Source organism: Cyprinodon tularosa, unplaced genomic scaffold (assembly GCF_016077235.1).
Source record: "Cyprinodon tularosa strain WSP-4 unplaced genomic scaffold, ASM1607723v1 ctg575, whole genome shotgun sequence".
Lineage (NCBI taxonomy): Eukaryota > Metazoa > Chordata > Actinopteri > Cyprinodontiformes > Cyprinodontidae > Cyprinodon > Cyprinodon tularosa.
Window position 1 is genome coordinate 255,939 of NW_024039313.1, and position 27,817 is coordinate 283,755.

The 27,817-nt window shown below is 36.2% G+C and overlaps 2 protein-coding genes across 2 annotated transcripts in view; both read right to left on the bottom strand.

The window, feature by feature from the left end:
- LOC119797214 (serine/threonine-protein kinase 4-like) overlaps positions 1–23,138 on the bottom strand; it is a 33,641-nt gene extending 10,503 nt beyond the window's left edge. Inside the window, exons 1-10 of the mRNA XM_038306180.1 lie at positions 22,723–23,138; positions 16,996–17,076; positions 15,932–16,060; positions 15,707–15,821; positions 14,078–14,242; positions 13,327–13,494; positions 13,008–13,145; positions 12,739–12,870; positions 12,416–12,617; positions 2,487–2,638 (exon numbers count right to left, since the gene is read on the bottom strand). Coding sequence (XP_038162108.1) covers positions 2,487–2,638; positions 12,416–12,617; positions 12,739–12,870; positions 13,008–13,145; positions 13,327–13,494; positions 14,078–14,242; positions 15,707–15,821; positions 15,932–16,060; positions 16,996–17,076; positions 22,723–22,766 — 1,326 coding nt within the window. The 5' untranslated portion in view covers positions 22,767–23,138. The remainder of the gene's footprint in view (positions 1–2,486; positions 2,639–12,415; positions 12,618–12,738; positions 12,871–13,007; positions 13,146–13,326; positions 13,495–14,077; positions 14,243–15,706; positions 15,822–15,931; positions 16,061–16,995; positions 17,077–22,722) is intronic.
- Positions 23,139–23,410: 272 nt separating this feature from the next.
- On the bottom strand, positions 23,411–27,430 carry LOC119797215 (cytochrome c oxidase subunit 6C-1). Its single transcript, XM_038306181.1, has 4 exons — positions 27,330–27,430; positions 25,274–25,388; positions 23,621–23,753; positions 23,411–23,528 (listed from the first exon to the last, which is right to left on the bottom strand). The coding sequence occupies exons 2-3, from the start codon at positions 25,376–25,378 to the stop codon at positions 23,628–23,630; spliced, it is 231 nt and encodes a 76-aa protein (XP_038162109.1). The 5' UTR covers positions 25,379–25,388; positions 27,330–27,430; the 3' UTR covers positions 23,411–23,528; positions 23,621–23,627.
- Between the last annotated feature and the right edge of the window lie 387 nt (positions 27,431–27,817).

A 27,817-nucleotide genomic window follows, 5' to 3' on the forward strand; every position in this document is an offset into this window, starting at 1 on the left:
CATCCGCTGACCCCGCTCCGTCAGTTTACGTGGCCTACCACTTCGTGGCTGAGTTGCTGTCGTTCCCAAACACTTCCATTTTCTTATAATACAGCTGACAGTTGACTGTGGAATATTTAGGAGCGAGGAAATTTCACGACTGGATTTGTTGCACAGGTGGCATCCTATCACAGTTCCACGCTGGAATTCACTGAGCTCCTGAGAGCGACCCATTCTTTCACAAATGTTTGTAAAAACAGTCTGCATGCCTAGGTGCTTGAATTTATACACCTGTGGCCATGGAAGTGATTGGAACACCTGATTCCAATAATTTGGATGGGTGAGCAAATACTTTTGGCAATATAGTGTATATATATATATATATATATATACATACATACTTTTATATTAGGGGTGGAACGATTCACAAAATCCACGGTTCGGTTCGATTCACGGTTTCTGGTCACGGTTTTCGGTTCGATTCGATACATGTTGATTGTTACACCGAAATCCCATAAAAATTTATGAAATTAATGAAAAAATCCCCCAAAAAATAATGGATTGTAATTATTTTAAATGATCCGCAGAAACCCTGGATCATTTACGTATGTTTTGCTGCTTTGAATTTAATCATCTGGCGCATGCTCTCTAACCTGACAACAGCCAGATGCATGTCTCGCTCCGCTGGCTGTTGTCAGGTTACATGCTCTCTACCATCTCCAAGGGACTCAGAGGGGAGCAGACGAAGCCACAGTGGAGGCTGTAGGCTTTGCTTTGAGCAGCCGGTCTGGAGCGCAGCGGGGCGGAGCGGGGGTTACTGACGGAGTATATGGGATTTCGGGGTTAGCATGACATGTTGCTGTTAGCATAAACAAAACGTGTTGCACAATGCTTGCACACTGTTCCACAACTTTCTTTCCGCCGTCATCGTAGGTCACTCTAAATGCAAAGCGGTCCCATACAGCAGACCTATAAAGTGCTGCTGGCGCGTCTTCCAACTCCTGTTCTTTCCCACTCGCCAGTCCGACACAATTCTCCACAACAACTGATTTTTTTCCCTGCTACACCCGGCTACGCTGCTTCGCTTCTTTTTCTTCTTGTTTACTACTGGCGGTTGGCTTTGGTCGCAGTACCGCCACCTTCTGCTCTGGAGTGTAATTGCTTCCTCTATGAGTAAAAGGAGCAGCGCATGAACCGAACGAAACACACACGAACCGAACCGAACTGAGACAGTCGAACCGAACGATTCTGACTGTTTTCATAAATCGTCCCATCCCTAATATATATATATACATATATATTAGTGCTGTCAATCGATTACATTTTTTTAATCGCGATTAATCGCATCAATGCCTAAGTTAACTCGCGATTAATCGCATTTTAATCGCACATTTTTTTCCTGATTGAAAATCATTTAAATACTCTCGATGACATACAAAAAATACATACAGGCTAGGTTTGTGCCAATGTTCTTTTTTTTAAATGAGAACAGGTCACAGATACTGATTTATGCCACAGAAACATATGGCAAGAAGATGGGGAGGCATGTAGCAAAAAATAACAAATGTGTAGCCAAAAAAAAAGGCCCTGAAAACAGGCTGATGTAAAAGACAGTCTTTACAGTTAATACAGTCTTTTGAACAAAGACAAGCATTTTACCCTACTGCTATAAAATGCAGTAGAGTTAACATTAGATGTTAATTAACCAAGATAATAATGAACAATTTTCAATCAATACATCAAAATCAATAGACCGACATCACTAGATGAAGGTAGTCTATGCTCTAGAAAGTTACTTTTCAGCCTCTTAACAAAAATGAGAACACACACACACACACACCCACACACACACACACACGATACCGACCTGTGGCGTACACAGACGGCAAGTGTGCCCTAGCAGATTCCATTTCACCTCAGTAATCTGTTTTCTCAGCGTATTTCTGGTTGCTACTAGTTACCAGACACTGAACTTGTTTGTTGGTGGTGGGGCTTAAAGAAAAGGCACTAGCGTCACCCAGTGTATGAGCGTCTTTTTCCCTTGAGGAGCTCCGCTCTCGAAGCCTATGAGAAATGCATACACTGGGGGAAAATAGCCCCGCCTTCAAGCAGGCTTCAGCGGGATGTACTTGGAAAATTGTACCATAAAACCACATAGCGTTAATCTCACGTTAAAAAAAATTATCGCCGTTAAAATGGCCTCGCGTTAACGCGTTAATAACGCGATAATTTTGACAGCACTAATATATATATATATATATATATAGATATATATATATATATATATATATATATATATATATATTGCATAGGGGACAGCAGCATGCTGATGCTATCTGCTTTGTGAATCCAGTGCAGACAAAAAGCAAACTGTGGAGATTGCATTGCTTTCTGAAGTGTTACAGTGTACTGTGTCTGTGGGGCCGTTATGAAGGAGTTGTTAGAGTTACAACATCATTTTTTTTTTTGTTTCTCTCTGTGGTTTGAAAAGTCTTTCTCACACTCACAACTTCAAGATCTCCTTCAGCTGGGAGTTTGCGGTTGTCTGCGTTGTTTTCTCCGCGGCGTCCACCATCATTGTGATTGTTTACTTCCTTTTCTTTCTGCTCAAAGTACTCCAGGAAGGACGGCTTGGCCGGCTGCATCGTCTCGTCTCTCCCTGTGTGACACAACCAAATCCACATTAACTTGACTGAAGAGATTGCAACGTTATGCTGAGCCAAATATGTACCAGAACGTAGCATTTCATATGCTTTTAGCTAACGTTATTATCTCCAGAATTATCTGGAAAAAAAGAGGCAACAATAGACTAAAAAACTGGATAAAGACTTGATTTAAACAATGATTTTGTTTTAGAGCACTTTATATTAAAAGTTTGAAATTGCATGGATACAAAGCACATGATGCAAATTCAATCATTTTATGAGGCTATTAACCTTAAACAATACAGTAATAAAAATCCAACAATGAAGCATTGCTCTTAAAGGAATAGTACACCCAAAACATGATTAGCCTTCATTTTCTACTCACCCCCATGCTGAACAACACTCTGGAGTACTTTTTTGATATCTCAAATGCATCTGGAGCTCTGGGAGGCTTCTTGCTGTCTGCTGACATTCAAATAATGGAGGTCTACGGTGCCCGAGACAAAAAGGTCCATAAAAGTCCACAAAAACGTGTCAATATTCCTCCATACTGCTCGTCCAATGTATTCCAAGTGTCCGGAGTGGGTAGCATCCAGAATTTACTCGAAACGAAGTCATTTAGAATGTTTTTAGAGCATAAACAGTAGTATATAGTATTTCCTGAAAGCGCGCGCCAGCGCGTTCAGGACGCTACGGAAGCCGGCAGACCAAACCAGATGAAAGTGCGCATTCAGCGTCTGCTCTGCCGATAATGCAAGCGTAGAAGAAGAAATGTGCTGTTTACCTGTGCAAAGAAAGAAACAATGAAAGAAAAATGTCTGAGGACTTCAGTGTTGAGGAAGAGCATGAGTTCTTTGCCGAGCTGAATGCGCACTTTCGTCTGGTTTGGTCTGCCGCGGTTTCCGTAGACTCGTGAACACGCTTTTAGGAAATACTATACACTACTGTTTATGCTCTAAAAACATTCTAAATGACTTCGTTTCGAGTAAATTCTGGATGCTACCCACTCAGGACACTTGGAATACATTGGACGAGCAGTATGGAGGAATATTGACACGTTTTTGTGGACTTTTATGGACCTTTCTGTCTCGGGCACCGTAGACCTCCATTATTTGACTGTCAGCAGACAGCAAGAAGCCTCCCAGATCTCCAGATGCATTTGAGATATCAAAAAAGTACTCCAGGGTGTTGTTCAGCATGGGGGTGAGTAGAAAATGAAGGCTAATCATGTTTTGGGTGTACTATTCCTTTAAAGAATGAAATAAGGTGCTTAACATAAGCGACATTCTGAAAGTCATATCAGAGCGTCTAATTAATTAGAAGAGCTATGGTAGGACTTAAAATGTAAATTAATTTAACAGCAGGTGCTTTTAGGATCTGAGGGTGCAGTAAACCAGACAGAACAAATGTTTTCAAGCATGAATAAACAATTTGGGGATTTTTGACGGTACAGAGTATCATTAAAATAGTTCTTTAAAATTTACTGTTTTACTGTGTAATAATGTGTATATTATTAAAACTAAAACAATAAATAACAGCTAAAAGTATCTCAGTCCTTTGTTTTTCACCAAGGTCTTTTTTCCAAGAACTATGCTCATTTATCAAAATAAAAAAAAAAGAGATAATTAAAAATATATATCATAGCAATGTTCTAGCTTTGGAGTGAGTGTCTAAATAAAGGCAGCACAATGCTTTGCATATATATATATATATATATATATATATATATATATATATATATATATATATATATATATATATATATATATGCACACATAACTCTTGCAAGTAATTTACCCAACCCCTTGAAGCTGCAGGGTACTGCACACTAAGCTAGTGTTAATGGTCCAATTTACAACTATTTACCTTCATAGGGATCAATAAGATGCTAAAATATTAAAACAATAAACTGAAGAAGGCCACATAAAACATTAGGACAAACATGACAATGTGGGGGGGAAATAAACTTTGAAGTTTTTAGAACAACAACTACATTAGGTAAAAAAATGGTTTTACAGGAAACTAAAGAGCCCAATATCCTTTCAATGAATGTGTATCAGCTGGATCTAATAAATCCTGCAGAGTGATTTGTGTGTCCATTCAGGTGATTAACTACAGGATAGAAAACACTAGGCAATTATAACATACTGCTTCACTATTAACCTTTTTACTCCACAGTCATAATCACACTAAACTGATCCAGGTGCACAGCCCTCAAATAGGGATACACCCATTTTTTTAATACATTGATATTTATTTTGCTATAATCACCAAAACCAGAATGCACTACTTCAATATAGATATAAATATCTCTCAGATAGAGATTAGCGGATGTTTATGCAGAGAAATTGTGCACTTGCGAATGCTAATGTTTGCATTCTTAAGAACATAAAACAAGTCTTTGAAGGAAAAGACAAAAAATGTAAGATATTAAAGTTACTTTAACTAACGACTAAGGATTTAGGATGTTTTTTTATATAGGATACAAGCGGCTGAAATGAGCTGTCTCAGCAGGTTGGCTTGGCCGGTAGAGATGGGGTGAGGAGCTCAGTCATCAGAGAGAGGCTCAGATTTGAACAACACATCCAGAGGAGTCAGCTGAAATCTTGTCTTAACATTTATCATGTTAGCTAAGGACAGGCGGTACTGTAATGTGGCACAGGTGTGTTACTGCAGGTTTATCAGCCTCTTTAATAACTAGTGGGTTAGCGTTAAAAATTAATTATTTTTTTTTATGTGCAACTCAATGATTGAGCAGCTACTTATTAATCACAGCTGGCACTAGCTCATCTGTTTGTTTGTTTTTTCTTTCTTTTTGGTACTTGGTGGACCTGCCAACCCACTGGCAAACATTGCAGTTGAAGGTTAAACTAAGAGCAGACGTGCATGAGTGTGCCACCTTCTGGTTGGGAGGAGTTCAACCTGCCCCTCTTCTCTTCATGTGCAGGCTGTTTTGGGGTTTTTACACTAACTAAATAAAGTGTCTCCCTATACTGACTTTAATCAATCTGCCACGTGAAGCATAATTTTAACAATTTAAAAGTAATTTTAAAAAGATCAGGAAAATGAGAGGCATCTAAATAGTTGTATTCTTTATGATAAAGAAACACCTTGGATGCATCTATATCAGTTTGCCTGGTTATGTGGGGGTTTAAACAGCTACACAAACTGTGTAGAGTAAATTTCTCCTTTGAATGCACCAGTGGGGCATATCAGTGAGGGCAGTTCAGTGTTGGATTCATGGCTTTAATAAACTGTGGTGTTACATGTCATTCACACATCACTAAATAGAAAGCCACTGGGTGAATGTTATGAAAACAGTTACAATTTCTACTACTAATGTATTCTTAGAAATCCTCCACACCTGATGAAATATATAACCGTTCTAGTTATGAGGCTTTTAATCTAACATTACCCTGCTAGAAAGAAGGTAAAAAAAGAAAACAGGCAAATGCAAGGACTCTCAAGGGGCATTTCAACAGGTTTGGACCTAATAATACAATTAAAGAAATTGAAATGTAATTAACTTGAAAGGCATGAACTTTATTAAGTTATTTTATGAAGAAATGATTCAACACATAACTAGATCTTAGCTTAATAATACAGACTTTTTATATTTTTATTAAATCTTTTAGTTTCTCTTCAAAAGGTTTAGGAAACCAAAAGGCAGACTTTGATGGCGCATCATGCCTAATTGTTAATTAAATCTTGAGCACAGATATCACTGAGCAATCTTTTTGTTTCTCATATGTATCTTTCAAAAGTTCTTTCATTACTTTAAAGATAAGCCTTAATTTACCTAATTGTCATTTTTCATCAACATTCTTTTGCTTTATGAATCTTTGAATTCTTATACTTCTGTCAGAATCTAGTTTAACAAACAGCATCAAAGACTCATTAAGATGACCAAATATCCAATGGTCATGGTCCAATTTCTGGATTTAAAGCCATTTTTTCTATCTGAAGATTAAAAAATGGGCTAAGTTTTATGTCATCTGACAACAGAAGGACAAAGTTATCCTCGGACACAGAGACTGTAAAAATCATAAGTTAAGGAAACTTGCCATACTTTTCCCAGTGTGAAGATGCTTCCCGCCCACCCAAAACAATCAGATAACTAAAGGTCAGCGCTATAAAAATCCATGAACTCATGTCTGCTTAACTTTGGTATCTAATGTTGTTTGGTAACTTCAGCAATTATCTATGGGGTGAAAAAGGTCTTTCATACAGGGCTTCACATCACTATAAATTATGACCTGCTGTGCCTTGTTGCCTCTCCATGCCAAGCAAGTCTAAAGGCCAGCAAGTTAGTGGGCCTTAATAAATGTAGCTCTTGGGTCTTTAAAGTTTTACATGTAATGGTTACTTTCATTGCTGTTTCAGTGGGGGAAGATGGAAGCCTGGTGAATAAAAGAGAAGCTTAATGCTGCAAAATGGCAACACTGCAAAAATTGAAATATAAGTAAACCAGTTTTGCTTTAAATAAGGGTTTGTTCCCCAGATTTGTGCAGGAAAGTAAGAATATATGCCAATGAAATAAGATACAATGTTAAGAAGAGCAAAACCATTATCTTGTTTCAAGTGCATATTTATATTTCTTATTCATCTGTATTTTACTCATTCCATTGGCAGATCATCTTGTTTACCTGCTCAAATTAAAGGCAGATACACTTAAAAATGTTTTCTTTTTAAGATCACTTTAAACAGTGAACAACTGGAGATAATACACTTAATCTATTTGCTTTCTCTTAGATAAAAAAGTACAATTCCTTCAAAATAAAAAGTGCAAATCTGAAGTGGTTGATTTTTATTATTTTTTTTTTGAAGTCAGGCAGAAATTTTATTTTTCTTTCCACTGGTCCATCAAGCCTTTTTGATACAGCAGTTTCCAAGGCTATCTACATACACATTAAAAAGCTTGACCTCTTCTTTTCACCATGCTATAATAAAATAAGGTCATTATCAACCACAGTAAGCAAAGTATGCTATTAAAGGTTTTTTTAAAAGTTTTACAATCTAAACATAAGTTTAAGCCAAACAATGCTAAACTTTAGAATGTTGACATCCACTCCTATCTTATTATTCAGCACCATAAAACTTTCAGAGGAGGAGATCTACGAGATGAACAGCATACAGTGCTTTACATTATTTATAATGAGGACCCCTGCATGAAGCATTGGCATAGTTACTTTCAGTTTGCACAGAGTTAATTGTAGCGCTTCAGTCTGCAAGCTGCTAACCAAAAACTGTTACAAAGTGTCAGTTTAAAACACATTCAAGAATTTCAAGTTTTAAAACCATAGCAGGGTTCTCGCCAGTGTATTTCAGTGTAATGGATAGTTACGCTGAATGTTGTTAACCCGAAATTAAGCCGTAACACTGAATTTTAATGAGCATAACGGCTGCAGAAACACTGTTTCCTAACACATTAAACCCCTTATTTTCACAAGTAGGTGAGAAACCTGTCTGCATGAAGCATGTGCTTGAGAGGCTACCATTACCTAACTTCGCAAAACTTTGACATGATTCGTTGTTGGAGATCAGGGTTTTTTTTTGCAGTGAAAACTAAAGCAGCCAACCCCAACTAGAGTAGGGACTATTATATTTCAGAAGCATCAAAATCATTAAGGGCATTTCATAGCAATAAGAACACTCCTTTAATTCCAAAATATTTGCAATAAAAAGAAATTTTCCTCATCTGAACAAGATCTGTTACCTTGACTTTATTTCATTCAGTCCAGTCTCACCACAAAATGTCAAAAGCATTACTTAAAGCAGTAAGCATTGGAAAGAACTGGTCAGTTGTAAACTTGAAGAGAGTAGTATTATTTGGATTGCAGTGTTGCTTTGATTGAAAATCAATAATGCTACATGTTAAAATTGGCTTTAGTTATCAGGGAAAAAAAATGGAATCCGTTATCTTGAACAGTGCTAATGCAACAAATGTTAAACATTTACAGCCAATTTAAAAATAGATTTGATTTATTACATGGAATTGTAATGCCTCAGAATAATTTCAGTAATTATTCAATTGTTTTGACATAAATTAACCTTTCAATAATCAATCACTGATTGAGGTTTTCATCAAACTAGACATATTAGGAATAGGTGAGTCCAACAGATCAATGCAAAAAGATCAGGTCCCATCTCACATTGGAGCTTAGTTAGATTCCAGTCTGAATGTGGAAATTAAATTATTGGATTTATTTATAATTACTTTAAACTAATCTGTACTAAAAAGGTAAATGATGCAAATCCCAGACCTTTACTGTGTGGTTTTCATAACCACTTATTCTTTATAATAAACAATTTCATATTTTAGTTTGAAAAAGAATCGAAGATTATAGGAATGCATTTTGAGTTAATGCAATTTACAGTAAAGGGGAGCAGCAGTCCAGATCGCCAAAGGTAGAATGCTTTTTTCTGAATCATTGTGAGTGAGGGTTAATAGCTAATCAGTGTAAATTAAAAGGCGTTTTATTTTTTTAGTACTTTTAGTGGGATCGATGTCTGATCTAATCCTCTTTCTATATCCTCAGGGCTCAGGCACCATCAAATCAGAGTCATTAGTCTGGTGGAAGTGCACAGAGGGACAGATACACACAAAACTTTACACACAAAAAATAACTAAATATTACTGTAGAGAAGTCAGAGAAATACACACTGAAACACAAAACAGCAGCATCTGGGGATTTGATGTCATTCTGATTTCTAAATGTTTCAGTGTTAATGCAGCTTAAAGAGCAAGGAGAGAAGATCCATGCTAACACAATGCTAAGAAATCTGATCGGAGAAGTGTGTGTGTGTGTGTGTGGACTAAATGAGCTAGCATGAGATCAAGATTTATCATTGCCCATGCAACCAAGATGAGGTAATATTGAATAAACGTGTCCTTGTGTTCAATGTACTGACATTTGGGTTTAATGCATAATCGTTTCTAAAATGCTTGCATCAGAAGTGCATCATATAAATTGCCTACGAAAAGTCTCTCTGCATTTGGATGTTAAATGACACTGATGTGGTCAATATCAAATTGCTTTTTGGAAAAGAAATTTGGAAAAAAAAAACTTTTAAAAAATTTATAAATAAATAATCAACAAAACCATAAAGTGATAATAACTTTGAAAGACTGTCATTTTATTCAGCTTCTGGTTTGTGTTTACAAATTGCCCCTTGGGCAAAAATTACAGCTCTTAGTGTGGATAGGTTTGAAAACCGATAAACAGATGTGAGCAGAACAATTTTCCTCTATTGAAAATGGCTTACAGTCTTTCAGGTTGCTTAGGTTCAAAGTAGTCAAAAGATCTATTAAAGTCCAAGAATAAAGTCAACAGGATTGAGATCAATCCTTTGATTTGGTCAATGTGGAACATTTAACTTGTTATCAAACAATTTCAGAATAGCTTTTGCTGCTTGCCAAGTCAGTTTGCATTTCATTTGTAGTTCTCAGAGTAAATATAAAATATTTTTTTCCAGATTTGGCAATATTTTTTAATGAGCTTTTAAGAAAGATGGGCTGAGAAGAATCTCCAGAGCATGATGTGACCACCCCCATGCTTTAAAGTCATAGGGAAATCATATTTACATGTCAAATCATTCTGGCTTATTCATGTATAAATGTTCTCTTTGTCAGACTATATTGTCCCAAAAGTAAGAAAATTTCTATTTTTAAAATAAATCCTGTCTTAAAATCTGTGCTTCCCCCCGTTATTTTATGCAGGCCAGTTAGTTATACGTCAGCTTGTACACCTAAATTCAGCCAATCGTATATCAATGGTCATCTGTTAATCCCTTTTTTTTATGTCATAGCAAACATGAGTTTTCTCTTATATTTAGAGGATCTGAATATGAGGGGCTAAGAAATACTTTTTACAATAATGAGTTAAATCATTATATTCACCTATATATAGCACCAGCTGTATTAAACTAATGTAATTCTGATGTAGCTCTGTTTTTAGCATAATCCAGCAATAATTTCTGATAATCCCAGAGCAGACTCTCGATAAATTCATGCTTCCGGTTTGGCTTTACTTTTATTGAAAATACCAGTAAGCATACGCTTAAGGATGAAGAGCTGCAGCCTCTAGCAGGTGGCAATAAAACTACAACACTGACAGAAATTCCTTTGAACGTACTCAATTACTCGGATTGAACAAATTTGAACCTAATAAACAATCAAAGTTTTGTTGTGAGTCGATTCTTTGCTTGCAGCCTTAGTATGTATGTGTTTTAATGTCGAAGTTGGTTTTATTGCTATTTTAGGATGGAAGGTTTTAACCATTTATGACTCATTACACAGAGCCATGCCGTTTACTTCAATAAGGATATTTTCTATTTAAGATAGTAAGTGTTACAAAGCTTCCCTGACTCATAAAGAAGCCTCATTAGATGCAGTGTAGGAGTTGTGGAATTACATCATTAGGTTCTACAATTACTTCTTTTTTCCACACACACGAGCGTGCATCCCTGGAGTCACAGTTAGTCAAACTTACACACAACCACATATGCAATACTCTCTTTGGGGTTAATTTCAACGCCTATAAAAGTAAAAAGTCCACCCACAGACTCCCGGCACACAAACAAAATGCAACTCCAATAAAACCTCCCAATCAAAAGCACCTAGGAGATCTAATGCTCCTAACACTTACACCACGGACTCCAGGCGGATGCTGCACAAATAAAGGGTTATAAATCGAACCTTGGATCTGATTCAACACGTTAACGCTCAATACTCGTAGAAGTTCTAGATTAAAATAGTTTGGAAAAACAACAAATAGATGTATGAATGAAAATCTATTAATTTTAAGTTTTTTTTTGTTTTGTTTGAGAATAACCTCTAAATTTCCCTGGAGCAGTAATATCTTTTCAGGAACATCAAAATGCATCAGGAACCATTGTCTGGTTTTCTGACGAAGATATGTTCACTATAGTAAGAAAGATTAACAATATACATAAATAAATAAGCCTCTTGAAAGCTTAAGCTGAGGTCTGTAAAATTCAGGAATATTTGCTTTTGTATAATATCAACAAATACAAAAATATTTCTCCAGTCATTTTGGTCATGGACACCTTGTGCCCCCTGGTGGATAGATCGCCTGATGTCTATAGTATAAACTAAAAAGTTTATACTATAGACATCAGTTTTCCTTGAAGGCAGTCAGTTTAGGGGTGCAAATAATGATTATTTCGCTCTTTGAATAATCTGTCTATCATTATTTTATTAATTTATTAACAATCGCATAGCCAGAGTTTAATTAAAGAAATTTTTTTACAAAATTAAACAAGGTTAAACTAAAAAGTTTAGGATAGAGCATACTGACAGACAAAAAAGGTATTTTTATCTTAATCAAAATGTTTATATATATATTTTTACAATTTGGTATAATTACTGCTCTATGTGGATTGCTCTGTCAGCTAAAGGCATATTTAAGAATCTCTATAGTCCAGTTAATGATTAATCGGTTACTAACTTAGTTGACAATTATGTCAATGATTGATTTAGGTGATTAATTGGTTCAGCCCTTGTTCAGTTATTAAATAACATTAATAATAGTTGATTTGTTCAACAGTAGCTATGGATTAACTTAAGTCTTACTAAAAAGCAACGCTGTCAAAAATATGATGCAATATCAATGTAAAGGAAAATATGATTATATATGGGAAAATTATTTACAGCTTATTGCTTTTCTTCTAATACTTACTAGGTCATCTGATTAAATTGATGCCAATTTATATTGACCTGGAAACAAAAGTTTTATGAACATTGGTGCAATTTGTAAAGAAGAACTTACTTTTCATAGTACCAGCCTCTTCCTCATCCTCATCATCTGAGTTGATGACCATGGTGCCAAGCTGTGACTGCATGGTTCCCGTGTCCTCGTGCTCGATCATGGTACCACTTAGTGAACTTGCCAATGAGCCAGCAGCCCGAACAGTTCCAGAATCACCGGTTCCAGCCCGAACCATTGTCCCCTGATCAACCTCGTCTTCATCCTGGAATGTACATGCAGTGGGTCAGTCAGCGCCCAAGTTACAGATAAATAAGAAAAAAAATTAAAACCTATGGGGAGAACATGAAAAAACAAAAAACAAAAAAAAAACATGAAACATGTACCGAATTGTTTTCGTCTTCAGCGTCTTGTTCTCTCTGCTCTGCCTCCTCTTGCCTCTTTAGTTTGATCTCCATTGCATCTTGGATTAAGGCTCTCAGGATGGAATTGGGTTTGGCTGATTTGATAAAAGGATGCTGTAGGGAACAAAGAAACTTACAATCAAGTCTGAAATTCTTCCAAACACATTTATTTTCACTACTAGTGAGTAAAGTAAAAACTGTCTGAGTAACTTAGCATTGTGCTAAAATGCTAACATAATGTAGAACTTTACCTGTAACAGCTGTGTAGCTGTTGCCCTATTTTCAGGGTTTTTCACCAAACATTTTTTGACAAAGTCTAGAAAATCTGGTGACCAATGATCTGGGTTGCGAAACATTGGGGGAGGATTGGTTGGAATCATGAAGATTGCCTGCAAGAAGAGAAGTTGTTGAGCAATTCTTATTCAATACCTTATATTAAAGATACTCATTAAAACATTGTTGCTAGTGTGACAGTTGAACTTAGGTTGTTTTTTAATATTTAATTTTCCTTCAGGATCCACAAAGTCTTTTTATTTTTGTCCTTAATTTAGACAACCAACCGAAACTCACCCTCATTGGATGTATGTCAGCATAGGGCGGTTTGCCCTCAGCCATCTCTATGGCTGTAATTCCCAAGGACCAGATGTCAGCCCCACAGTTGTAGCCTATCTCCTGAATGACCTCCGGAGCCATCCAGAACGGTGTGCCGATGACTGTGTTTCGCTTTGCCATGGTGTCCTACAGAGGAAAAGCAGAAGACAGGATGATTTACCCTAAACCTAACCGTTTTAAAGAAGTTTTAATGGCATCAGGGAAAGTGCCATTTATTATATCCGAGCAAGAACTCAGAACTAATTCAGGGGTAAATCCCTACATACCCAGGACTTTAGGGTTCAGAAAGCTCGATAGCCGGCATTCAGAGATAAATTAATCCAACTCTGCTCAGTAGTAGGATTTCCTAAAGTCATCCCAAGTCTGTCACACATTTGACAGTGTTTGCTAGGTTTTATTGACACCCTAAAAATGGGGCTTACTTTACTCACAGTCGAGTCAGCTGATTGATATCACAGTTTTAAGACCAAAGACCCTCAATATTATAAGATGACTCAGGTTAAATGCTCTGTACTCGGAATAGATAAATCTCACTTTCTAAAACTGGGCCCTGATGGCTGGATGTTTAACTATCCGGATAAATAACAGGAAAATGTTTAAAACAAACTATATTATAGTTAATATGTAGAAAATCAGTCAGGATCAAGTCTGTTTTCTCTAACTTTCCAATAAACGTGGGGGACAAGTACGAGTTGAGCCTTCTGCTTACTGTAAGCTGTCCAGCAACTCCAAAGTCAGCCAGTTTGGCTTGACCTTCTGTGTTCAGCAGAATGTTTCCAGCTTTGATATCTCTGTGGATTTTCCTCATGAAGTGAAGATACTCCAGACCCTTCAGTGTTGAGTGAAGGACAGTGGCAATCTCATCTTCTGAGAGCTATAAAGCATAAACAGACACACAAAGAGTGATTAAAGAAAACGAGAGGATTGGATCCTGCAGAAAATTAGGGTTAGTAAAGGAACTATTTCAAATAAAGTGAACAAGTAATGTAATTAAAAAATATTTTTAAAAGCCTTGAGAATTACTACTGAAATCCAAATTCATATGAAGGGAGAATAAGGTTTACAATATCTATTTCAACTTTGTTAACTAACCTCAATTTCAAAGCAACACCTATAGGCTAAACTTCTGATTAATTCCTGATGAAACTTTTTCTACCTGACAAATATGTCTGCATAAGAGACGGTAACTTAATCATGTGAAGTTACAGAGTTAAAGTGTCCTTTAATAAACATTTCTAAATGCAATGTAAAAGCCTTTGAGATCTTTGTATCTCAAACTGCCCATCCATTCACAGACAAACATTTTTAGGGACACAATGATTTCTTGTTCTCAGCTTTAAAAGGAACCAGACTCAGACCCATTTATATCATCAGGAGTCCTCATCTGCTGTGAAACAACAGGGCTGCTTTGGGGGTTACAAAACCAATACATTGACTGTTTTCTGCAACTTTAAATGTTCTGCTTTTGGGTTGGCTTTTAGGTTAGACAGCAAGTAATTTGCATGCTGGAGAGGTTGTCATTCTGAAACAGACTGTCACCCTGGGTCCCTGAGCTAGAAGCTTAAACCTGCTACACACTCAAAGAAAAGCATACATTCTTTTCTTGATCCAATTGCTCCAAGAAAAAAACTACACCATTTCCTGCTATAATCAATGTCTTTTAGAGTTCTTGCTGCTTGTTCTCGAAAGAGTCGACATTTTTCTTGCAGTGAAGAGCAGTTTAGTGATTGGTAAAGTTTTAGATGGGCATTGTAAAGACAAAATGACATGATTTTCCCTTTTGTCTCAGGTTGGACTTTACCCCTTTTTAAAAGCAGTGTGCTGTGACATAATGGATAGTTAAAAGATTGGCTGTTTTAAACAGTATAATATAAAAGGTTGCATGGCATGTAATAGTAAAAGTATTTTGTCCTCCATCAGTCCTAAATATGTCCCCTCTGCCACTGTGGTGCTGTCATATTCTATGTTGTGGGTGCATTGTAAGCTACAGTGCAGGGACTTTCTGTGAGCTGATTAGCTGTTTGTCTCGTGACTAGGTTTATCTTTATATTGTCTCTATAATTGTTTTTTAGCAGAATATTTAATCCTACAAAGGGTTAAATACAACAAACTACTGACTATATTGGAAAAACCTTATTTTAAATCACCTACATCTAATTGGATGATTTCAAGTAGAAACACACCACTGAAATTGTTAAAGGTTAAAAAGATTTAAGGCAAAAAATAAAAAATAAAGTAAAATCTTGTTGTGAACCACTTGTTCTTTACATTCTTTCACCCAGTTTTTCACGTGACACCTTGGTGTAAGTGTGTGAGCAGAACAGGAGTGTTACATTACCGTCTTGTTACGTAATCGGATGATATCCAATACTGATCCTCCACCACAATACTCCATGACTATCCACAGGTCACTGTTTTTGAAATAGCTGCCATAGTAGCGCACTACATGGGGACTGAACACAGAGATGATTTATTTATACAGTCTGTCTCTAAATGTTCTGATTTCTGCTTTGTTATAAGGTTCTACATCCCACAGGGATGCAGTAACCAGCTCTATACATACCTGTTGCATTGCTGCATGATGGAGATTTCTTTGATGATCTCCTGCAGATCAGACTCCACAGGAACTTGTTTGATAGCAACAATCTCCCCGGTTTCTTTGTGATTGGCCTTAAAGACACAACCATAAGACCTGCAGACATACAAAGGTTTCTTCAGGATGTTTTTATCTGTTGATCTCAACTATAAATACCAAGAACCGGTTGGACAAGTAAACCAAATTATCAGTCAGTAAACATCAAACAAAGTTTAAAACCATATCTTATTTGGAACAAATCATGTAGGAATGCTAATTGTCTAAAGCCACAGCTGATTTTTCTCAAACTCTTTTCAATCAGATCACATTTTCATTCAGCTTTTAACTACTTTGAACACAATTAGGACTCTGGTTGAGAAAGGGAAGTCAACGCATTTAGAGCAGTTAAATACATACAATTCATGATCCAGTCCACCTCTCACTGCAGATAGGTTTGTGTTCATTAGTGTTACCTACTCTCACATTTTACTTTGCTTTTCTTTTAAGCAGGAGTGACTAAAAGCAATCAGCTGTCTGGACCTGAATGGACTGCATTTTTTTTTTGTTTGATGTTCAATCTTCTCCACTGGTGGAAACTGTTTTAAAAACAAACTATAAACACAACTTAGATAAGCCAAAGTCACATCAAGCGAGGTGCTGCTAATGATTGATTAATGAGCAGAGAGGACGGAAGAAACTGGACAGGATTTGATGGATAATCGTTCCTTTCTACTAGCATCAGTTGTGACACACGCGTGCACAGCTTTAATCAGCTGCTGAAAACAGGAAGAGCATTGAGAAACAGGATATGAAGAGGCGCTGTTTAGACTGACAGGCACAACAGGGGGCGGAGCTTACTGGCAAACGAGGAGGGAGAAATTAATGAGGCAGAAAAACAGAGCAGGAAATAAAAGAGAGACTATGAAAGAAAATAGAAAACAGAGGCAGATCAGCATCAAAGCTTAGATCCCCTTGAAATGCAGGTAGATATAGACATCCAGACGGTATTGTTTATCAGGGCTGTGTAATCAGTTATAATCTTACTGACTCACCCTTCACCCAGCTTCTCTAGGACATCAAGGACTTCCTCTGGCTGCTTGGTGAGGCTGTCCTCGCTCAGCTTCTTCAGCTGCCTGAAATGATAAGTGGGAGATAGATGCTGGTGAGGAGATGCTGCTGGAAAAGGAGACACAGAAGCAATAAAATGTTTGTTGACTTTTCCTCCTAACCTTAATATTTAAACAGCAAAATAAATCAATTAAACATGAATTTCTCATGAGTTAAATCTAAAGAGAAGACGGAAAACACAGAAAACATGAACAAGACTTAGAACTATCATTTATTTTCGCAGATCTCCTCTTAGAAGCTCAGATTTTAAACCTCTTCATCCCAGACAAAAATACTTCAGCTAAGAGCCCAAAATAGATCTAAAAACTTCCCAGATGTCGACTGTGACAGGTTTGTGTTCAGATAAAGCAGGAAAGGAGGAGGAAATATCCAATTAGTTCAAACTGCCAAAACAAACTGCTGAGTTGGGCCTCCAGGGACGTTGGTGTTGGTGGATTAGCCCACCACCAGTTCAACTAAAACATTCCCACAAGCCTGCCGTGTTCGGTATTAGTCAGCCATTACTGGCACATTTTAATAGATGATGAATATCTGCATTTGGAAATGCCAGCTCACATGGGAGGAAATTATGTAGCTTTGGATGCATCTACTTCACTCATTTATATTGTCATGACAGTTTAATGACTGTATTGAGACTCTAGACTCAAACTCTTAAACATTATGTTTTTTAATCTAATTATTTATCCTTGCTATCTGACCTGGTTTAAATCATACAGAAGGACATTAAATTTAATAAATAGATAATGTAATCCCAAACTCAAATGCATTTCTTAAATTCAACTAAACCTGCAGTCATTACTGTGAATAATAGAAGCTGTCAAAACGGTCTCTTTAAAGCGAGATCATGGCTCAGTAAATATGTGGCCTTCCTGTGAAACCTCTGAACCACAACTCAGACTCTGTACGGCCCAATCCAGCCTGAAGCCAAGCCAGTCTTGATCAACTCTGGGTCGAAAGAAGCACAGAGACAGGAGCCTTGAAAGGCTAATTTGACCACAGGAGCCCACAAGAAAATCTTGATCTGCTTTTCAAATGAACTCTTTCAACTCTTGCAAAAAACAAATGGGGGACATACCAAATGCTTAAAGAAGCTACATTTAAATAATTTCTTTAACTTTTTTTGTTTGTCTATATGCTATGCAACCTTAGCAACACCGTTTTCATACAAAAAGATAATCTGCAAATGTTTTTACAACCATTTCTTAAACTGGGTTTGCATAACTGAATAATCCAGCAACCAAACACAACTGATATTCTACTTAAAGAACATAATGGTAAAAAATATTTAGGTTAAAGTAACTGTTCCCTAATCATTTATGGCGATTTGATTCAGTATCAATTTCCAAACCCAACGTTTCGATCATTTTCGATACTCAAGAATACATGATCTTCTTTTTCCTCTGCCACGTCTGTCTTGCCTACCTCTTCTTTCACCTCCGCTATCTCCTCCATGTCTGTCTTGCCTACTGTTTACGCGAGTGTGTGTGTGCCAGCGGGAAAAGGGTAGTGGCTAAAGGAAGCGAGGTAGGAGGGCAAAATAGGTTTAGCACCACGGCAGCATGGGAGTCCAGAAGCAAATATGGTAGATAAAAATAGACTGGAGGAAAAAATAAATAAAAAAATGAATCGATACTATATATAAAAACTAAACAACTTGTTCCACATAGTACCTCAACAATAAAGTTCACAACGGACAAAGAAGATTATGTTTTGGTCAAAACCCTCGGTGTTCAGCCAAGCCTGGTTGGTATTATGATTTGCCCAGAAACCATAGATGAACGACTTTTGATTTTGAAGCCTACACATGAAAAATGTCAGCTGCAGGTAAAGGACTCTAGCTGGTTTTCAGGAAGGCTGGTAGAAACTCCTTCCTTTTTTTTTTACTGACCCATAATAAACGCCGTATAGTGTGCTACATAATGAACCATATAGTTTTATCCCCGAGTAATATTGAATTATTCAGCATAAATTACATTTAACTAAACTAATGAATTATTCTAGAATATAAAAAAAAGGGTAATGAAAAAGAAACAAACACACACTTTTAAAACTCTAATAAATGTCCTCATGGAAATGATTTATTTGTATTAAGGACATTTCATGTAATTATTAGGTTTGATGCTTTTTATTCCGGTAATCCATAGAACTGCAGACATAAAAAAATGCATGTTATAAATGTAGTCACAACATCATTAGATGACTTTAAGTTTTACCTGCAAACAGTACCAAAGGGCCTTACTTATACTTTACAATAAATGTATTATTTAAATAAAAAGAGAAATTAAGTCAGAGCAATAATTGCTGATCAACTTGCAAAATTTTTAGCTAATGCTTGAAGCAGTGCTAAAAAGCATGCTCATTTAAATAAACAGATACAGTTAAAATGCTACTTTTGCATTGCCTGGGTAAGGAAACAGCTGATGACTGAGTAGACATGATAGCAGAGCTGTGGTTTTTTTAACAGGCATCATCCTGATAGGGGAGCAGAATAGGAACTCCTTAGTTCCTACTGCCAAACACACTCAGCAAATTCAGCTAAAAACTGGTTCCCATTCTGAACAAACTAAATGTCTTTACCACATGAACAAAAATCAAGGCTTGTTCACAGAAAGGCAAACATTAACGACTGCATATTTTTTGCCCCAGTTTAAACCCTGTTAAAAAATGCTGTGTATAAAAAAAGAAACAAAACCCAACAGCAAAATCTAAATGACTGTCAGTCAATGGCTGCCTGTATCTGTGTATACCGTCTAACATTAGGCGGTAATGGGGGCAAAGAATCAGAACCACTGCTGGAGCACAGAGCGAGTGGCCACAGTTGTGTTTGTATAACTGTCACCCATCATGTTTGATAAACTCTCATGTTATCATGTGGCAGTGGAGAAGGGTCCCAACAGGCCAGCAGAACCAACTCGCACTAACCAGGCAGTAAATCACACAGAAGCCTGACAGCTGCACTCACAGTGGCTCTGCCGTTCCTCTTCTGCCGTCTTAAAAAGTTGGCTGAGAAACTTTTACATTAACTTAAAATAGAATTTATCTAATAACAGTATAGTTAAGCAGGTCAGCAGTAGAAAAAAAAATTAACTTCAACTGGGTCGACTACAACTAACACAACAGTCAAAACAAAGATGATCAAACTAAGGGATGGCCTCATCAGGTTTTTATTTTTCTAATACAGTGTACCAGTCTGAAAATGTATTAGTTAAAACTCAAAGTAATGCGTTCTATGCGTACAAGCTGTGGCAACCAAATATTGGGAACCATTTATCCAACTTTTCTTTTACATCTTTTTTAATCAACTTTAACATATCAGTCTAAAGAACAAAAAAAAAAAAAAAAACACACTATAGCTAGTGGAACAAACTAATGACACTTTCTATGCAGGAGTATATATATATATATATATATATATATATATATAGCCTTTCATATCAGAAAATATTAAAATTTATTGGTTAATTCTTTGTTTTGCCTATTTGAAATACAGGCAAGGAAAATAAAACATAACCTTCACCCTTCCCGATTTAAAGGTTACCTTTAATCTTTAAATGCAAGTCAGCCCTGCTTCCCCCTTCCTACATTTCCCAGAAACCATGGTTCAAGAGTCTGACTTTTAGAGCTCTTTTTCCATAGTTGCATGCTTCAATAAGCTAGTATATTTTGAGATCGTAGGCTCCTACAATTATGTTTACTGTTGTATTACTGGAGCTAAAACCTTTTGAATCTGGGAAAAAGCAAAGCTCAATTCCAGTTAGTGAAGTGGACGGACTCCCGCTGCACTTCATCACCTTTGACTCCTGCTCCAACAAAAACTAAGACAAAAAAGTTACAGAATTATGCACTTAAACTGCATAAAATATGTGAATATATTATAAACAGAGTTGTTTTATACCAATAATAGATTAAACTGTGTATTATTCTGATTGGTTCATAGACAGTTTCAGTCATCCTAAATTAAAATACAGTCAGTGCTGGAGCTATTTATTCTTTATTCTTTTTATCCATTTGAATTGTTTGTATTATGTACAGAGTATATTTGCAGGTTAATAATAGTTAATTCTATTTATCTTTGTTTTATTATTTTTCCTATTTTTGTGTTTGTTCTGAGGTATGACAGGAAGTGATGTGGATCAGTCCACTTTCTATAAGTGTAGGGGCCTGTGAAAGGACCAGCAGGCATTTTGGGTTGCAAGTCTATGGTTGCAAGAGAGGTAGAACAAAAGAAGAAGTTTGTACTCTTTAATTGTACTCAAAAATAGAAAATAAACCATTCAGAACCATCATCAATATATTGAAACTTCTTTTCGCCTTTTTGCCTGCGTATAGAAACTTGACCCTAGTGCCTTAGTAATGGCTTAATTGGAACTTTAATTGGATGTTTGGCCTGGCAAACAATTACCACCACAGTCAGTTCAGAGCCAGATGGTGTTTCCAGTCCTCCAGGGCTGGTGTCTGTCATGTTTAACATGTTTTCTGACTTTGACAAACCAGAATCCTAACAATGGGTGGTTTGGGGGCTTATCTATATCTGGGGGTGCATGCAAAGGAGTTTATTGAACCTATTGATACAGGTGTGTTGGAGCGTGGAGTCATTTAAAGTGAACAAATGACTCAGTGACTGGAACTACCAATCTTCTGCCTACAGGTTACAGAATCATTTGATGGCCCAGTTTGTAAAACTGTGGGAAGATACAACAAAGTGAGTAAATGCAAAAATCAAAATCTAAGTAAAACGAAAAATATTACTCCAACATGACAGAGATGAAAAACTTTTATTAATCATATAATTTATAAATATCTTAACAGCTGTTGACCTTATTTTCCTGCTGCAAAACCAGTTATTTGGTCTCTTAACCTCATTTGTATCAGCACCTCACACTAAGGTACAACTTTCTAATTACAGAGCAGATTAGATGATTCTCTAATACCACTGTGGATTAAGGCGGCTTTCAGAAAGATTTAGAGGGGATTAAGTTATTTAATTAGATTAGGGGACCTCTGATAGCAACAAGCCCTGAGATTTAAAACACAGACCAACAAAAGCATCTTAATCTTGATCAAATACTCAGGTATGTGAATGCATTCATGTTTAACATTGCTTTGGAGAAAAAAGAAAATTCAGCAACTCTAAATGATGCAAGGGCATAAAAATATTAATGTTTCATTACATGTTTTTTTTAAATTACCCTCTTTAAGCAGAAAACGGATCAGCTAACTGTCTAAAATGAACATATATTCCTTAAACTTAGAATAGGCCAGGAGAAAATGATCAAAGGAGAAACAATGATTTCTTTTTCTGAAAACCAAACCTTTTACTTCAAATACAGATTAAGGGCTTCTATATTGAAATATGCGATATAAAACATGTTAAAGTTTCATATAAAACATTCAGGCACATGTAACTGATAACAGCACCTGTAATTGAACCAAATGACTTAAGCAACAATTATAAATTTAGATTATTATTTAAGCTTTACGCCAAAACTATAAAGAAGGAGAAATTTCTTGTTTAATTTCTTCTTATAAAAGTTGCAAATGGTTTTAACAGATATTGAATCGTATGTCAACTTTCAGTATAACGCGAGGCTAACGTTTAGAAAAATGCATAGAATTGATAAGCTTTAAGCCGCGTTCATTATTAGACTTACCTGCGGGGGTTATTCCTCATCTGTACTTTCTCCTTGGTTTCCATGTTTTTCCGTTCAGTTCAGTTGGACTCTTCTAATTCAGGTCTGGAGTTAAACTTGAACCGAGCTGGACAACGTCAAGTCGAAGCTAACAGTAGCAGGTCGCCGCCTGCTAGCCTGCTAACAGCGGCGGCTAACGCGCTGCTTCACAGATGCGATTCTCCCGCTGCTGCTCGGTTACCGTAAAAAACACCGTGTATTTTTATCATTCTGAAAAAATGGGTTTACGCAGTAAATTGTTTTTTTCGGGCTGTGGTATCCACGCCTCCAGGTACATCCTCTCGCTGTGTCTGGGCAACTTAAGGCTTGTTTGACAGAGCGTTTGGCACCGCTCTATCGTCCACCTGAGAGAACCAGGAAGTGCTGAGGGGTGGGCAGGAAGCCGGAGGCGGTGCGAACAAAGCATGCAGTCCATGATGCCAACAGCAGAGGGCGCCATGCAAATATATACTTATACCAATGGTATCCAAATCATTACCTGATTTATTTATAGCAAACTTTGGGCATCAAGTACTAAGCCAGATACAATATAGCTTTGTTTTAAAACACTTAATTTACTGCAAAAGAATACTAATCTTTCAACATATCAAAGACTATGCAGAGAATAGATTATTTTGGCACAACTTTTAAAATTATCACGCAGGAACAGTTACATTAATAGAATATTTTATTTGGAGGAACAAACAGCAGAGAGATGTTCACATGTGATCAGTAAGCATCAAAGGGAAACCATCTTCAGACCAGGAATGAATGACAGGACGGGGGAGCTGGAAGAAGAATTTAGAAAAGTATTAGACACAGCTAATTATAATTTTTACTTTAATACATATGAAGTCAATTTTAAACATAAAAAACTCACAGAAGCTTTACTCTCCAGAAGGCCGCACACTCTCAAAGATGCCAGCTTCCCTCATGGCGTTGAACTCTTTGACTGCGTCATATTGCTTGTAGAAATCAGCATATGCCTTTTTCCTGGGCTCAGTCACTGTAAACTGTAGGAAACAGGAGATTTCACAATTTATTTTTTACTTTTGACAATGATATATATACTATGATCTCAATCTATAAAGTGAAAAACTTCTAGATCAATAACTGACAAGGTATCTAATACACAAAATACAAAAGAAGCCAGCAGTCATGCTGAATTCTTCAAATTGCCACCTGGATCTTATTATAGCTGTTCTTGCTTTGCTACTCATCAGCAAAACTCACAGACACTTTTTTTTTTTTACATGAAAACAATTCCATTAATTTAGTAAAAAAAATAAATAAATCAACCACTTGTAATTACTGACATCTATAATTTGGAGTAAATATCGGTTGTTGCTAAATATTTACATTCTACTGCATATTTCACCACATATATATATTAGGGTTGTCAAAAGTATCGACACTCAAAAAAGTATTGATATTGAAACGTTGTATCCGGATACAATACTCGTTTTTAAAAGTATCGATACAGTACCACCACCAGTGGCACCTAAACAGTCATTCATCCAAAGTGCAGAATAGAGGAAAATGCACTTTCAGAACACTGTGTGATTGAATAATTCTGTGCACTTTTCAGTTTAACACTTTTTTTTGTAACAGGTGCAGCTGCTGAGAATTATTTTTGTTTCTTAACCGGTTTGGCTAGTGTCACTGTTATGTGTGCAAAGCATAGCCAAGGAAGGAACACTTAATTTAAATTTTATACGTTTTTTTTTTTATCAAGCTTGCTTAATATTGTGCACAGCAAACAACCTCAAAATATTGTTCTTATTGTTTATTGTATTTATTTATTGTATTTTATTTATTTTGGAGTCTTTGTTTTTATCCTCGTGGTATCGAAAATGGTATGGGGTATCGAATATTTTCCTTAGTATCGGTATCGAGTTGAAAAGTTTAGTATCGTGACAACCCTAATATATATTTGTCTTAAAGAGCTCTGAACTTCCACCTCATTGCGTTTTTGCACCATGTTTTTTCTCCCACACCATTTACATTTGATCACTGCTGCAGTTTATGAAATGGAAATGTTGTATAAAACGAAATTTTGTTTTGTATATAAAGTGTGTATGCAAAATGATAATAAAAGTTGTCTAAGTTCATTTCAACCAAACAGAACTAGATGTTCTTGTTTTTTGTGTTTTTCTACAAACATTCTATAATTGACACACATTCTCACACGGTTCAGCTTATATAACGTCTTTAAAATTAATGGAACATTTTTTCTTGTAGGAAGTGCTGCAGTTTAAATGAAAAAATTAAACAATCTGAATGGTGCTAAAGGAAAAATAGCTCATAAATGAACAATGTGTGGATTGAAATTTTTTTTTCCACATATGCTTATAGGAAAACCAAAAGCATTATCTGCCTGACTTTTCTGTAGGACTTGAACTCAGCAAATCAATAGCTAGGTCTGCATACTTTTAGGAGAAGCTGACAGTACTCAACAAATTTTAACATAGTCGATCATAGCTAGCATTACAGTACTAACCGAAGTCTGGCTGTATTAGTGCCTTGTTCTCACCTTGAACGCAATTGCTGCTGTTATGGCGAGCGTAAAAGCAATGGGCAGATGGAACCTCAGGCGCTTCGCCAACAGTCCCCTCATCACTGGCTTTGGCAGAGACATGGTGGATCAACTGTTTGGGAGAAAAGACAAAATGCAACATATGATAAGTTAGTGAACCACTATAGTCACCCTGCCAAGATGGTAATCATGACATGTTAACGAGCAATTCTTATATTTTTCCCAGTAAATAAATAATAATAAAAAAAACTCCACCATAACAATTAATTTGTTTCTCAGCAATGAAAAAACAAACAAATAAGCACTAATTTATACACTAATATATCTTAATCAGAGGCACCAGCTAAACACATTGGCCAACACGTTCTACCGAGCTTAGGGCTGCAACTAACAACTATTTTTCTTATCCAGGGTTTTGCTCAGGAACCCAGAGTGGGAGCAGAGGCTGAGGGGATCCAACCGGATACTTGCAACCTCCTCAGAGCACAAGCACACGACTCTAACCATTAGGACAGCGCTCCCTGGTAAGATCTTCTGCTGCTGAGCTATTTGCTCCAAATTTTTCATCACTTTTTATGGGTAGGTTGTGTTTGCAAATTATTTTATCCAACTGGTTAATAAAAGGCCATTCTAAACTTTCAGAGCACTGAGGTAGTAAAGTGCCTCAGTAAAGTAGTTTGTAAAGAGCTGTTTGTTTCCAGTTTTATAGAGTGGGATAACGTTTGCTAATTTCATGGTGTTTAGAATAAGTTGCAGATGATTGCAGCTGGTTTAGAAGTTCTTTTAGTTACATTTTTAGATGTATTATTCTGACCGGTTCATTAACTCTTCCTCACTCTCTAATGACGAACAATGAATTTAGATTTCTAAGTCTCCGTCTGTTCTACATGTGTTGGTGGATCATACCAATGTTTCATGATAAACAGTATAATAATAGAAAGATATTTTATATAGCATGTTTAAACCCATCTAAATACTTTTCATAATCTATCAACATGTATAACAGTATTCAATATTTCATTATATTTTTCTTTCAATCCTATTTATTATCTTTATATTTCTAGTAAATCTTTTCTGGCTTTGGTTCTCAGTGTTAAGATCTCTCCATTCAGTGTATCTTTCTTTTTTAGATTCACTGCTCAGACCTTTGGTGATTTAATAAGCTTTTAAACTGGTCATATATTAAGAAATGTTTAACTTAACAGGGTAATGTATTTTAGTTTTACTTTCAAACTTGCCAATTTAGTGACATTGGTGTTTTGCGTTTAATATGCGTCTAATTAAAAGGGTTGTAAAATTAAAACTAACCCTCAAGTGTTTGCCTTATATCTACTATCAAAAACACATCTGTTTAATACAAAGGTTATTTCAAACGGCTCTAAGTTTTTGTATATGTAGGCATAAAAAAAATCATACCAAGTTGCTCAGCATTAAAGTTTTTAATAATTTATTTTCACAGCTGAATATGAACTTTACTTTAAATGAGAGGTTTTCTTCACAGCCTCAAAAGCTCAATGACTATCATTCGTGTTAACAGTAGGCAGATCGCCATTAACTGCTGTTGCCAAGTCATGTCAGCAATTACAACAAGCCAATATTTAACTCAAGGTGAAACTTTCAACTAAGAATCAACGTATTTTTAACAAACTAGACACACACTACTCAAATACATAAATTGAGCATCGAAGACTGGGTTTATAAAAAAAAGGTCAACAATATCTGACCGATACGTTTACGGAGAAACAACGACTTAGCATATTATTTATGTTTTAGTTATTAATCATAAACATGTCTGTATGTAAAATAAAGCAATTAGAGTTCGTTATTTCATATAAGAAGCCGCTTTTTAATTAGCATTTAGCTAATGATTGGCCAGTGTTAGCTAGGTCAAAAAGAGCTAACGGCTAACCAGACCGCGTCAAGGAGGAACTGCGGCAAAATCAATATAAGTTGTACATAAATCGTAACATTCGGCTTCAATATGACATGGAAATTTGTTTAAAAAATTAAATGACAGAAAAAAATTTAGTTAAATTATTTTCAAGATACCCACAGTTAGTCAGACGACCTTCAGAGAAACCGCTAACACGCTAACCTGATGTGTACTCTAACAGGAAGAGTCTCTACTGGTGCCGCGATAGGACAAACAATCCCCTTAAAAAGCAAAGTAAAAGGAGAACAGTTTAATTCATAGGGCAAAAACAGCACAGAAAGAAAAAAAATCACTACAATATGGCCATTCAAATATTTAATAATTCTTGCTTATATAGTTATTTTTGGCCAAATAGACCATATTACTTTTTCATCAAAATGTGCATATTCATAAAACTTTTGTTCTGTAAGTTTGATAATAATTTTGATAAGTCTCTAACCATAAAAAAATGCGTCGTTGGTGGAAGAGTGTTTCCTTTAAACCTTATATTCTGAGATATTTTTTTTTCATTAAAAGTCTCTACAAGTTGGACACATTTGTTGTAGTACACATTTTATCCACAAGGAGGCAGTAGAGTACTTTCATAAAACTACGGCATTATTGACAGT

Bases quoted from the DNA above. Each gene is read 5' to 3' on its own strand.
- LOC119797215 (XM_038306181.1), bottom strand. From the start codon at position 25,378: ATGTCTCTGCCAAAGCCAGTGATGAGGGGACTGTTGGCGAAGCGCCTG. The intron at 23,754-25,273 runs GTGAGAACAAGG...TGTTTCCTACAG, and splicing joins CAGCAGCAATTGCGTTCAAG to TTTACAGTGACTGAGCCCAG.